At 39.4% G+C, this 10,603-nt stretch overlaps 1 protein-coding gene across 1 annotated transcript in view; it reads left to right on the top strand.

Moving 5' to 3' along the window:
- COL12A1 (collagen type XII alpha 1 chain) overlaps positions 1 to 10,603 on the top strand; it is a 116,904-nt gene that overhangs the window by 64,127 nt on the left and 42,174 nt on the right. The window contains exons 28-37 of the mRNA XM_029944879.1: positions 1,518 to 1,657; positions 1,951 to 2,083; positions 2,193 to 2,219; positions 2,551 to 2,693; positions 5,379 to 5,508; positions 5,930 to 6,069; positions 6,497 to 6,626; positions 8,122 to 8,264; positions 9,579 to 9,708; positions 10,285 to 10,427. Of these exons, the coding sequence (XP_029800739.1) occupies positions 1,518 to 1,657; positions 1,951 to 2,083; positions 2,193 to 2,219; positions 2,551 to 2,693; positions 5,379 to 5,508; positions 5,930 to 6,069; positions 6,497 to 6,626; positions 8,122 to 8,264; positions 9,579 to 9,708; positions 10,285 to 10,427 (1,259 nt within the window). The remainder of the gene's footprint in view (positions 1 to 1,517; positions 1,658 to 1,950; positions 2,084 to 2,192; positions 2,220 to 2,550; positions 2,694 to 5,378; positions 5,509 to 5,929; positions 6,070 to 6,496; positions 6,627 to 8,121; positions 8,265 to 9,578; positions 9,709 to 10,284; positions 10,428 to 10,603) is intronic.

Below are 10,603 nucleotides of genomic sequence, written 5' to 3'. Positions count from 1 at the left end.
GACAGTGGAAACTAATTTCAATAATGTGTTATATCTAGCCCAATATATAAAAAGTGTTATCATTTCAAGATGTATTAGTAAAAGAATTATACTAATATTTAAGATAATTTTTTCCCATAATCATTGTTTGAGATATAATGTGTATTAATTTTATATTTACATATATCTCAATTTGTAGTAGCCAAATTTCAAGTACTCAGTAGCTACTACTGTATGGCCAGTAGCTCTATAGTAGACACCTGAGGTCTAGAGAATTTAAACAACTTGCCCCACCTTATCCAGTAAGGTACTGCTGGGATTTGTACAAATCTGGAACTTTTGCTTCCTATCCTATAATTCCCTCACTAGAGACCCCAAAGTTTCTCCTTTCATACCTATCTGTTTATACATGATCAGGACATCTGGTCAAATGTTACAGCCTACTCCTTAACATCAAACAGTATCTACTTCTGCTTTTCTGACCATTTGATTGCTTCTAGCAATCTCAGCTGCCTTCTTGGCATCGGTTCTTACCTGGGAAGGGTAGTGTCTGGATGGGGATATCAGTGCATGTGAGTAGACTGACAGCTTTGCATAAACATAACAGGTATAGTAAAGAAAAAAAGACAGGAAAAAAAGACAAGTGAAAGCAGGTAATTTAGTATACTAAATCAATACTGTCATATCTGTTTTTAATCCTGAAGATTTTCTAATGCCTTTTACATAGATTGAAAGTGCATCCTTAATGCACGGTTTGCTTTGCAGATGTGTTTATGAAAGTGGTGCCACTTATTATCTCATTGGGCCTTTACATTGTAATTATTAAAATACATTTTTGATAGGTCTGGATTCTGTGTAGTTGGCTTTGGTTAGTAGGGTATAGAGAAATAATTGAAAATGAAAGCTCAGAACTGGTGGTAGACATTCCAGATTCCTTGTGCCTGGTCAATGCAGAGGCTTGTAATTGGGGTTCCAGCAAGTGCTAATGAGCACTCGGGGGTTATAGCTGTTTCTGGACAGAGTTAGTACAGTCTGCTTAATTTATCCTTAAAATGAGTGTTCTACCAGAAAAGCTTATGCATGGATTACCTAGTTCATTACATTTCATAGACCATGATGGCCCATGCACTCTCAGATAATTATTACCAAAGTTTGGATTTATGTGTATTGCTGTGTAAACAGATCCATTGTTTTCACATGTAGATGTTTAGCTTTCGAATAGGACTTTGAAGAAAAATATTTGAGAGAGATGCAGAATGACTGACAACCAGTAAATTAGAAGAGTATTACTAAAAGGTACTTCTAAAAATATCACCATTTTAACAGAATACAAATAGTATCCATTATATTCATGTGGGTTTGCAGTTTTCAGTTTTCTCTTACACTTACCTTTCAAATGAATTGAATTGGAAAGATACTTGGTTCTAAACAGTGCCTTCAACCACTGTCCCCATGTCCACGAAGGTAAAACAAAGCAGTTTTATTATATTGTTTGTGGATCACATTCATAAACTTCATCCTGCTTTATCTCATGATAGGCACTGTGCCAGCGCCAACAAACCTAAAGATTACTGAAGTGACACCGGAGAGTTTCCGAGGGACTTGGGATCATGGAGCTTCCGATGTGTCCCTCTACAGAATAACCTGGGCACCTTTTGGAAGCTCAGATAAGATGGAGGTAGTGTTAGCTCTCTTCCTTCCTTCCTTCCTTCCTTCCTTCCTTCCTTCCTTCCTTCCTTCCTTTCTTTTTTAAAAACATCTTATGACATTATAAGCAATCTTGTTTGAAGTATGTATTACTTCTGTTGGCAGAAAAGCATCATTTCTTATTAGTGACATTTGAACTCTTGGGATGCAACAAAACCAGAATGGCTTTGTAATGGCTAAATAATGTCAACAAACTGCCATTGAATGTATCATATACATTGTGATTTAATTTTGTGTCGGCTTTTTTTCCCCTCTTTCATTAAGACCATCTTAAATGGAGATGAAAATACTTTGGTGTTTGAAAACCTGAACCCGAACACTCTTTATGAAGTTTCTGTTACTGCCATATATCCTGATGAGTCAGAAAGCGATGACCTGACTGGCAGTGAGCGCACACGTAGGTGTTCAGCTTTCAAATAGGACATTGTTATTTTAAAGTTAATTCAAAAAAGAGCTATAGCTATATTAATAATATTTCCCCAAATTCTGTTTTTTTTTTATTTTAGCACGTTTGATACCCTTAACAACACAAGGTAAGAATTTAATTTGCTGGGCCATATGAATGACCAAATAATGAATGAATGAATGAACAAGTGAATGAATGAAAAATACTATAAAATCCATTGCAAACAGGTTTTCTGCTTTATATTACGAGGCATCGATTGGGATCTTTTTAAAAAACCTTTCTTAAAAAACTACTTTACTGCCATTTAAGGAGTCATTTAAGATTGAATGACCATCCTTCATTGGGGTCAAATTTAGTCCTAAAAATAAAAGTATACTGATTTCTTTGTGAATAGTGGTTATTTGGGGAGGAGGCCTTGTTCTATGAGCTTACTCTGTTTCTCAACAACCATTTTTCAGCTCCAAAAAGTGGCCCACGAAACCTTCAGGTGTACAATGCAACGTCTAACAGCTTGACTGTTAAGTGGGATCCCGCTAGTGGCCGTGTGCAGAAGTACAGAATTACTTACCAGCCTTCAACAGGAGAAGGCAATGAGCAAACGGTAATATTTTTGAAAAAATATAACTTGGAAAAATGCTACCTTTCTCCTCAAACTTTCTTCATCTCCAGTGTATACTTAGTCATACTTACTACTTTGAGAGATGCAAAATTTATCATATTGAATGGAGTTATTTGACTCCATTCATGATGGGGACTCAGTAGACATTCTCATGAGAAGTGAAAGCTGCTTTTCATGGTAGGTAGCGTCACAGCATCAGGCATGTGCCTCGTGCATGCACATTTCCCTTAAAACCTCTTAGGGCTGGATTATCTATGGCAATTTCTAGATTTTTTTAAGTCTACTTAGACTTTTATTCCATATCTCTGTAACTTAATCAAATACCTAAAGTTTGCCGAATTTCTTTTATTGTAACTTTCCAGTTTTTTCATGCGATAGGCATCTCTTGTGTCCAGAGTTTTCAGATCTAGGCAGCTGTTCACCTAATTCATACTATTTATTATTTTCATATTTATCTAAATAGAGGTTTCTGAGAAGGATGATATGACCATAAACAACCTTTGTCTTCTTTATCTTTCTGGTCTTCCCTGATTTAATAAAGTTTTTGTCCATTCACCTTACTTACTTGAGTTGTCTGTCTTTGAACCTTCTCCAGCTTTGTTTTGTGAAATGTGTGACTAGAACTGCACATTTGATCATAGGTCAGGAGGCACCATGATTTTTGGGATGCTTCCTGATTTATTCCAAGTGTCTCTTTTGCTATATATGGTCCAGCGTTTTGTTGACATATTTTAGGCTATGGTATTTCCTCACATACCCTAGAGAGAGATAGGAGTTATTAACAGTAAGTCACCTGACTTGCCAAGCTCCAGCAAATGGGTCCTACCTCTTACCAGTTTTGAGATGTTGGATGGATGCCACAGGTGGATGCTGGCAGTGGTTACAAGCGTGTGGCTAAAGGTTTCTGATACTGCATACTGAACTGGAAACCCTCCCATCCCCAGCATGAATTTTGAGTTAGTCCTTTGAGGTGTCCATACAACTAGTCTTAGGCAGAATTTTTAGACAGAAATTTTGTTTACTTTCAGTAAATAAGTTTTCAATGATAAATTACATACCAACTGTAATCAACTGGCTTTTATACAAAATAACATAAAACACATTTGATAAACTGATATTTTGATGTCCTAAATAGGACTTCGTGGGGCGCCTGGGTGGCTCAGTCATTTAAGTGTCCAACTCTTGATTTTGGTTATGGTTTCATGGGTTCATGCCCCACATTGAGCATTGGGCTCTGTGCTGCAGCATGGAGCCCGCTTGGAATTCTCTCTCTCTTTCTCTCTCTCTCTCTCTGCCTGTCCACCACTTGTGCTGTCTCTCTCAAAATAAGTAAACTTTAAAAAAAAAGCAGAACTTCTTTTGTCTATGCCAGGCCAGATTTAGGTAAAACTATAAAGCAGGTGAAGCTTCTCTTCAGCATTTCCCTCCCCATTTCTGCCGTGTCTCAGAGGTTTGTTATAACTTGAAGGAGTCTCATAAACTCACCCTCTGGAAAGTATTAGCTGATAATCCCTCAAGGTTTGTTATTCTTAGGGATAGTTGCATTTTACTGCTAGTCCATGAAATAAGATAATGAATCACTGATACCAGAATTATTTTGGAGAGTTGGACGGGAGAAGTAGGTAGACACACCTCTGCTTACCCATCAGGCTTGTTCTAGTCAGTGGATGCCTTCCGATTTGTTAAATATTAAATGGTTTGCATGGATATTGATACTTCTTTTCTCATAACCTCAAATATTCAGTTTATTAAAATTAGCCACTTTGTTCAGTTTGCTCTTATTGAGGACGACTACAGTGTTTCACTGAGGTTTTCTCTGGAATTCAGAGAGTTGATGGGTGGTTGAATGGGAAACATCTGGACTGTACTAGCGCATCCAGCCATCCAGATGTACACAATTTGTGGGCAGCGTGCCATTTTCATGCAGTTTTAATTAATATCACATAAGTATTTGAATTCAGTAGACTGTTAACAAATCATGCAAATTTTCTTTCAACAAGATAGCTAGATGGCCTTAAGCAATGAATAAAAACCTTCAAACTGTAATTGGAGGAAATTGGAAAAGCTTCACACCACGAGCCTGGTATCACAGAGCTGGCTGGGAACCTTGGCCTAAGAGTGACCTGGCAAAGGGTCCAGTCACGTAGTTTACACAGCTAATGCTGTTAGACTGGCACTTTGGGGGGTGGGGGGTGTGGGGGGAGAAACAGCAAAGCTTTAGATCTTTTGCTGAAGCATTTTAATGTGTTTTCTAAAGCAAATAAAAAACATCTGTAAAAAAGTAAAAATATTAGGGGATGGTGTGGAGCCTCTAAAATTAGGCAGTTCTTTGCTATCTTAAAGCTTGTTTGTAGCTCACTTATGATTAATGCCTTTTTGAGGAAAGATCTGTGAAATGTGCTTTGGTCGAAATTGTGCTGTGCTGGCGGCAAGCAAGTTGAAATATCTTTTTGAGGTCACCAGTTTAAGGCTTGCAATGTTCTTTATGCTTTAAGGTGCATAGTTTGCACTTCAGATTATACCATAAGATTTAGTTTAAACCTTCACTGTGGTATGTGTTTCCAGATATTGGCAGGGGTCTCAGATAGTCCCCTGTAGGATAAGCTTCTCTAGCAGGTCAGTGCGGTGGAGAGGACAAGGCTAACACTTACCCCTGTTTTGCTCAAGACCACAATAGGGGGACGGCAGAACAGTGTGGTCCTGCAGAAACTGAAGCCTGACACTCCTTACACGATCACTGTGTCCTCCCTGTATCCTGATGGTGAAGGAGGTCGGATGACAGGAAGAGGCAAGACCAGTAAGTAAATCCAGACTCCCGCAGCTTCTTTAATAGCTACCATTGGAACAGAATCACATCTTTATTTGGAAACAGTGGGGTGACACAGTTTGGCTAATCAAATTTTAAGATGCATTTAAAAAACAATATCAACTGTTTATCCTTGCTTGGAGTTGTCTGTCTGTTTGAGGGGAAAGACATTTATTACTTTCTAGCACTAAAAAAAACACTTTGGGGCCAAAATATTTTGTGGAGAGAAGACATGTGTGCTGGATTACCACAGAAATTCTTTTATTTATTCACTACTTCAATGAATATTTGTGGGGTGCCCATGATGTGGTCTCTGCCATATTCAAGGTGCTTGGGACATATCAATGAATGTGCATTTTGAGTGTGTTTCATTGTTGGGATCATACTGTGGTGTGATTTCTGTGCATTGCAGAACCTCTGAATACTGTGAGGAACCTCAGAGTGTATGACCCTTCTACCAGCACCTTGAATGTTCGCTGGGACCACGCAGAGGGAAACCCTCGTCAGTACAAGCTCTTCTATGCACCAACAGCAGGTGGTCCAGAGGAACTGGTAATTATGCCCTGTAGCTAAAAATGCACATTTATTTAAACTGTAGCTGAACGATTTAAAAGTTGAGCTAAAAATGTTAACCAATTTGCTTTAGGGCTGAAGAAGTTCATATTCATGTAACAGAACTCAGTGGAGGGTATTGGATTGCTGCCTTAGTGCCCGGGTGATAGGAGGATTCCGGGGGATTGAGTTGGGGGAAATAATCGCTCCAGGAAGTTCTAAAGGGGGATCTTAGAGTGAGTGTAGGGGTCTAGAAAAGTCTTTATAATCTCTTGTAACTGTTCATTTGGGCACATCTTTATATTCTGATATTACAGAACTTGCTTCTTGGTCTTGAGTTAGTATTTTGAGTATTGTACTGTTTGATGTATTATTTCTTTTACAAGTTTTTCAAATCAAATGCTTTATGTTTTATTAAAATCTTTAGGTACCAATCCCTGGGAATACCAATTATGCTATTCTTAGGAATTTGCAGCCAGATACCCCATATACTGTTACAGTAGTTCCTGTTTATGCTGAAGGTGACGGAGGACGGACATCAGATACTGGGAGGACGTGTAAGTTGAGAAGGAGAAAGAACTTAGCTTTCTCATTATAAATTTTGTTTTTTATTTACAAAGGCCACATAGGCCCATCAAAAATTCTTGGAAAATTCAGAATGATAGAATAATGACACAACAGGTACCCACTATTGTCTTCCAAATACCACCAACTGTTAACATTTTTGCATATGAAATAATAAATTTATAAAGACATTCTTCTTCTGGAATGGTAATTTCAGGATTTATAAATATGCATATGATCATCAGCATATGATAAAATAGCATCATATACTGTTCGCTTTCACCGACAAAAATTCATTTTTCTTTGCTTTGTGCTTTATAGATCTGTGTGAAGCAGTGTTTTGTAATTGGCTTTCATAGTGTGAATTGTTGAAATCTGTTTATCACATTACTTGATTGCACATTTCTCTGGTTTGCTGATAAAGTGCTTTTGGTCATCAGAAATCTGTGTGCTTTTGTTTGCTGTTAACATCTTGAGAAACCAGTTTAAAGTGGTTTTCTGTTCTTTGTAGTATTGCTTACAGGCTTTTGTGTATGCTAATAAATGATTTCTTTTTTCAAAAATATTTTTTAATCTTTATTTACTTTTGAGAGAGAGAGAGACAGAGTGTGAATTGAGGAGGGGCAGAGAGAGAGGGAGACACAGAATCTGAGGCAGGCTCCAGGCTCTAAGCTGTCAGCACAGAGCCCAACATGAGGCTCGAACCCATGGACAGTGAAATCATGACCTGAGCCAAAGTCAGACGCTTAACTGACTGAGCCACCAAGGTGCTCCAATAATTTCTTTGGCCTTAAATATATACTTGCTGATGGCTACAAGGAAGCAAGTAAATATGGCTTCTTTTGGCAAGAGGTTAGTGCTCTGGAAAGATGATGTCATTAGCTAAAGTAGAGTTTGGGGTTAATACAGGGATTTAATTTGTATGTTTTTCTAAGTCCCTATTGGGGTAGTTAATTGAGAACTGAGTGTATCTTCTATTTCCCTGTTTTTTTGCCTTTTCTTTTAATCATAGAGCACCTCAGTAGCTATTTCTTGAATGAAGAAGGAATAAATGAAATAATGAATGCTTGAAACCAGCCAACTGAGTTAGACGGGCTCCATAGCTTTTTTTTGCACTTAAGAAGGCAGACACTATAAAATTCCTTTTCTGTATCTCTCCCATTATCTGTGTTGGAAAACCAAAGCTTCTTTCCTAGTTTTGTGTCTCTTGTCCCGTGTCCTTTTATGGCTAGCCCAGTACTACTACTTGTACTAGCTTGTTTTTATTGGCAACAACTTTGCTTCCATATAGATGAGGGCCATAATTGGCTAACTCAGACTAAATTTGGATTTGGAGGGTTTTAATCTGCTTTTGTGGGTAGATAATTAGAAATTTAAGGAGGACAGTATTTTATCCTGTTACAGAGTATAAGTCCCGGATAAGTGATAACAAAAGCTTGACATACATAAATAGACTTAAGAAATATGTGTTGGCTTTTCTTTCCTCAGTGGTGAGAGGCCTGGCAAGGAATGTCCAAGTGTACAATCCTACACCAAACAGCCTGGATGTCCGCTGGGACCCTGCGCCGGGGCCCGTGCAGCAGTATCGTGTTGTTTATTCTCCTGTGGCTGGCACGAGACCCTCGGAATCTGTAAGCCATTTTGTCCTCTTCGGACTCAGTAAAAGAACTGTGTAGACTCTACTCCACCTCCTGCTGTGGCTGCAGGGTCAGAACAAGAAGTCAGTTGGAGTGGCACTTAGTCTCATGGAAACTTCATTTCCTGATGAGCTTGGTCTTGTGTTTGTGTCTTGTGTGTGAATGCGAGCTGCAAACATGACAAATGAATAATGCATAAATGGAGGTGCCTAAGGATTTCAGGCGGGTGTACTAACTATAAGGTTAGTTAGCAAAGATGGATTTTGGGAAAATACAAATTAGCTATAGGAGATAAAAACCCCAGTAGTAAATGCAAGTTGTTGATAGACCTTGTCAACATGGGCTTTTGTTTGAACACAGAAAAGTCTTTATTATGAAAATATCTTAAAGTTTGCCTTCACTGGCTCTAACAAGTTGCCCAGTCTATTTCAATTCATAATACTATTTAGGTTTTTTTGTTTTTATTTTTGTTTTTGTTTTTGTTTTTGTTTTGAGAGAGTGGGTGTGCATGTACATGTGCAAAAGAGGGAGGGGCAGGAGAGAGGATCTTAAGCGGGTTCCATGCTCAGCACAGACCCGGACTCAGGGCTTGATCTCATGACTGTGAGATCATGACCTGAGCCAAATTCAAGAGTCAGATGCTTAACTGTCTGAGCCACCCAGGTGTCCCCTATTCAGTTTTATAGGTAGATTGATGATGTGGAAATTGGAAATTAGTAATTTGAATAGGAATAGTATTAGAACACCTACGGGAAAGTAAATTTATGGACTAGTTTATATCTTTCTAAAAATGTACTGGTGGTGAACAAAGATAGACAACATATTTGCACATCCCTGTGTATGGTGGGACTTATTCAGGCAGCCTTGTCCTTGTCCATTTTGTGGAGTAGCTCTCAATTTTAATGCAAATATCTCTCCCTACTAGTGTGTATGGGGGGGGCACAGGGTTGCCCTTCTCTTATATGTGTCTAACAGTCAGGATGCTCTGGGCGCAACTACTATGAGCCCTGCATGTTGTATTTGAGACTCTTAATAGCAAACATAAATGAGAGATGATTGAAGCTACTAAGGGTAGGTTAGCATGTTTAGTAGCTTAGTAAGAAGTAGCTTTTTTTGGAGGGGAATTTCTGAGGATAAATTGCATCTAATAGTGTGGCCTTGCCAGATCTCATGAGGAAGCATAGTGGTTGGCCTCTGACGTGCCTGGGCCTAGCTCTTTATTATAAATGTTATTATGTTGACTAATAAAAAAATTTGATAAGCATTTGGGTTGTTGTCAAGCAGAATTTGGCATTTCCTCCCCTCCAGATGGTGGTGCCAGGAAATACCCGCATGGTGCACCTGGAGCGGCTGATTCCGGACACCCCCTATTCTGTGAACATTGTAGCTCTCTACTCGGATGGAGAGGGGAATCCCAGCCCTGGCCAGGGCCGAACGCGTGAGGCAGAAATCCTTTCTCCACCCCTTTCCCTTGTAACTCTGTTGGCAGGGCTTCTCTGAGTGAGTGAGAAATGGGAGGTGGGTGCTGAGTGAGCCGTGGTGAGAGCTGTCTCCACCTTTGCACAGACGAGGGTAGGCCTGGGCATGTGGCTCTGCCTGGGCATCCCCACATTCAAATTCCGGGCTAAAGCTCTGGGCTCGTGACTGCTGTCTGTGCTGAGCGAACTTTATTCCACCATATTCATCTGGGACCTAGGTTAAGGAGGAGTTTTTCTCTTCTGTCTTGCAGTGTGTCTTCTCACCAAGTGGGCACTTAAGAGATGTGAGGGCTGGACTTCTCTGTTTCATTAAACAGGAGGTGGTCATAGTAGTCACAATAATCCCTTTGTCTCCCAGTCTGTGTATTTAGGTTCAAACATAAGGGAGTAAATATCCTAATGAATGTGAAACTCCCCCAAGTAACTTCTTTAATCTGACCTGGGTAAAATTCTTCTATACCCCTCCCACACCCCCACCCCCATGTCTGCCATGGCCACAGGTAGGCGATAACTTTACTGTATTTTTATTTATTTAGTACCACGAAGTGGACCAAGAAATATGAGAGTCTTTGCGGAGACAACCAATAGCCTCTCCGTAGCCTGGGATCATGCTGACGGGCCGGTTCAGCAATACAGAATCATTTATTCTCCCACTGTTGGAGATCCGATCGATGAATATGTAAGTCCAGTTCTCATTTGTTTGAGCATTTTGTGATCTCTCACCTGGTGGGATGATGAAATTAAGCTTCTGTCTTTGGGAGTGGACTGTGATTACAGCTGAATCCTTGACTCTTGGGTGACAGACATTTCTTAGGACTTTTTCTGACACAATATTGGGAACACCCAAATATGTCT

The sequence above is a fragment of the Suricata suricatta genome, chromosome 7 (assembly GCF_006229205.1).
Source record: "Suricata suricatta isolate VVHF042 chromosome 7, meerkat_22Aug2017_6uvM2_HiC, whole genome shotgun sequence".
NCBI lineage: Eukaryota > Metazoa > Chordata > Mammalia > Carnivora > Herpestidae > Suricata > Suricata suricatta.
Note: the sequence above shows the minus strand (reverse complement) of the source record. Positions and strands in the feature narration are given on the sequence as shown.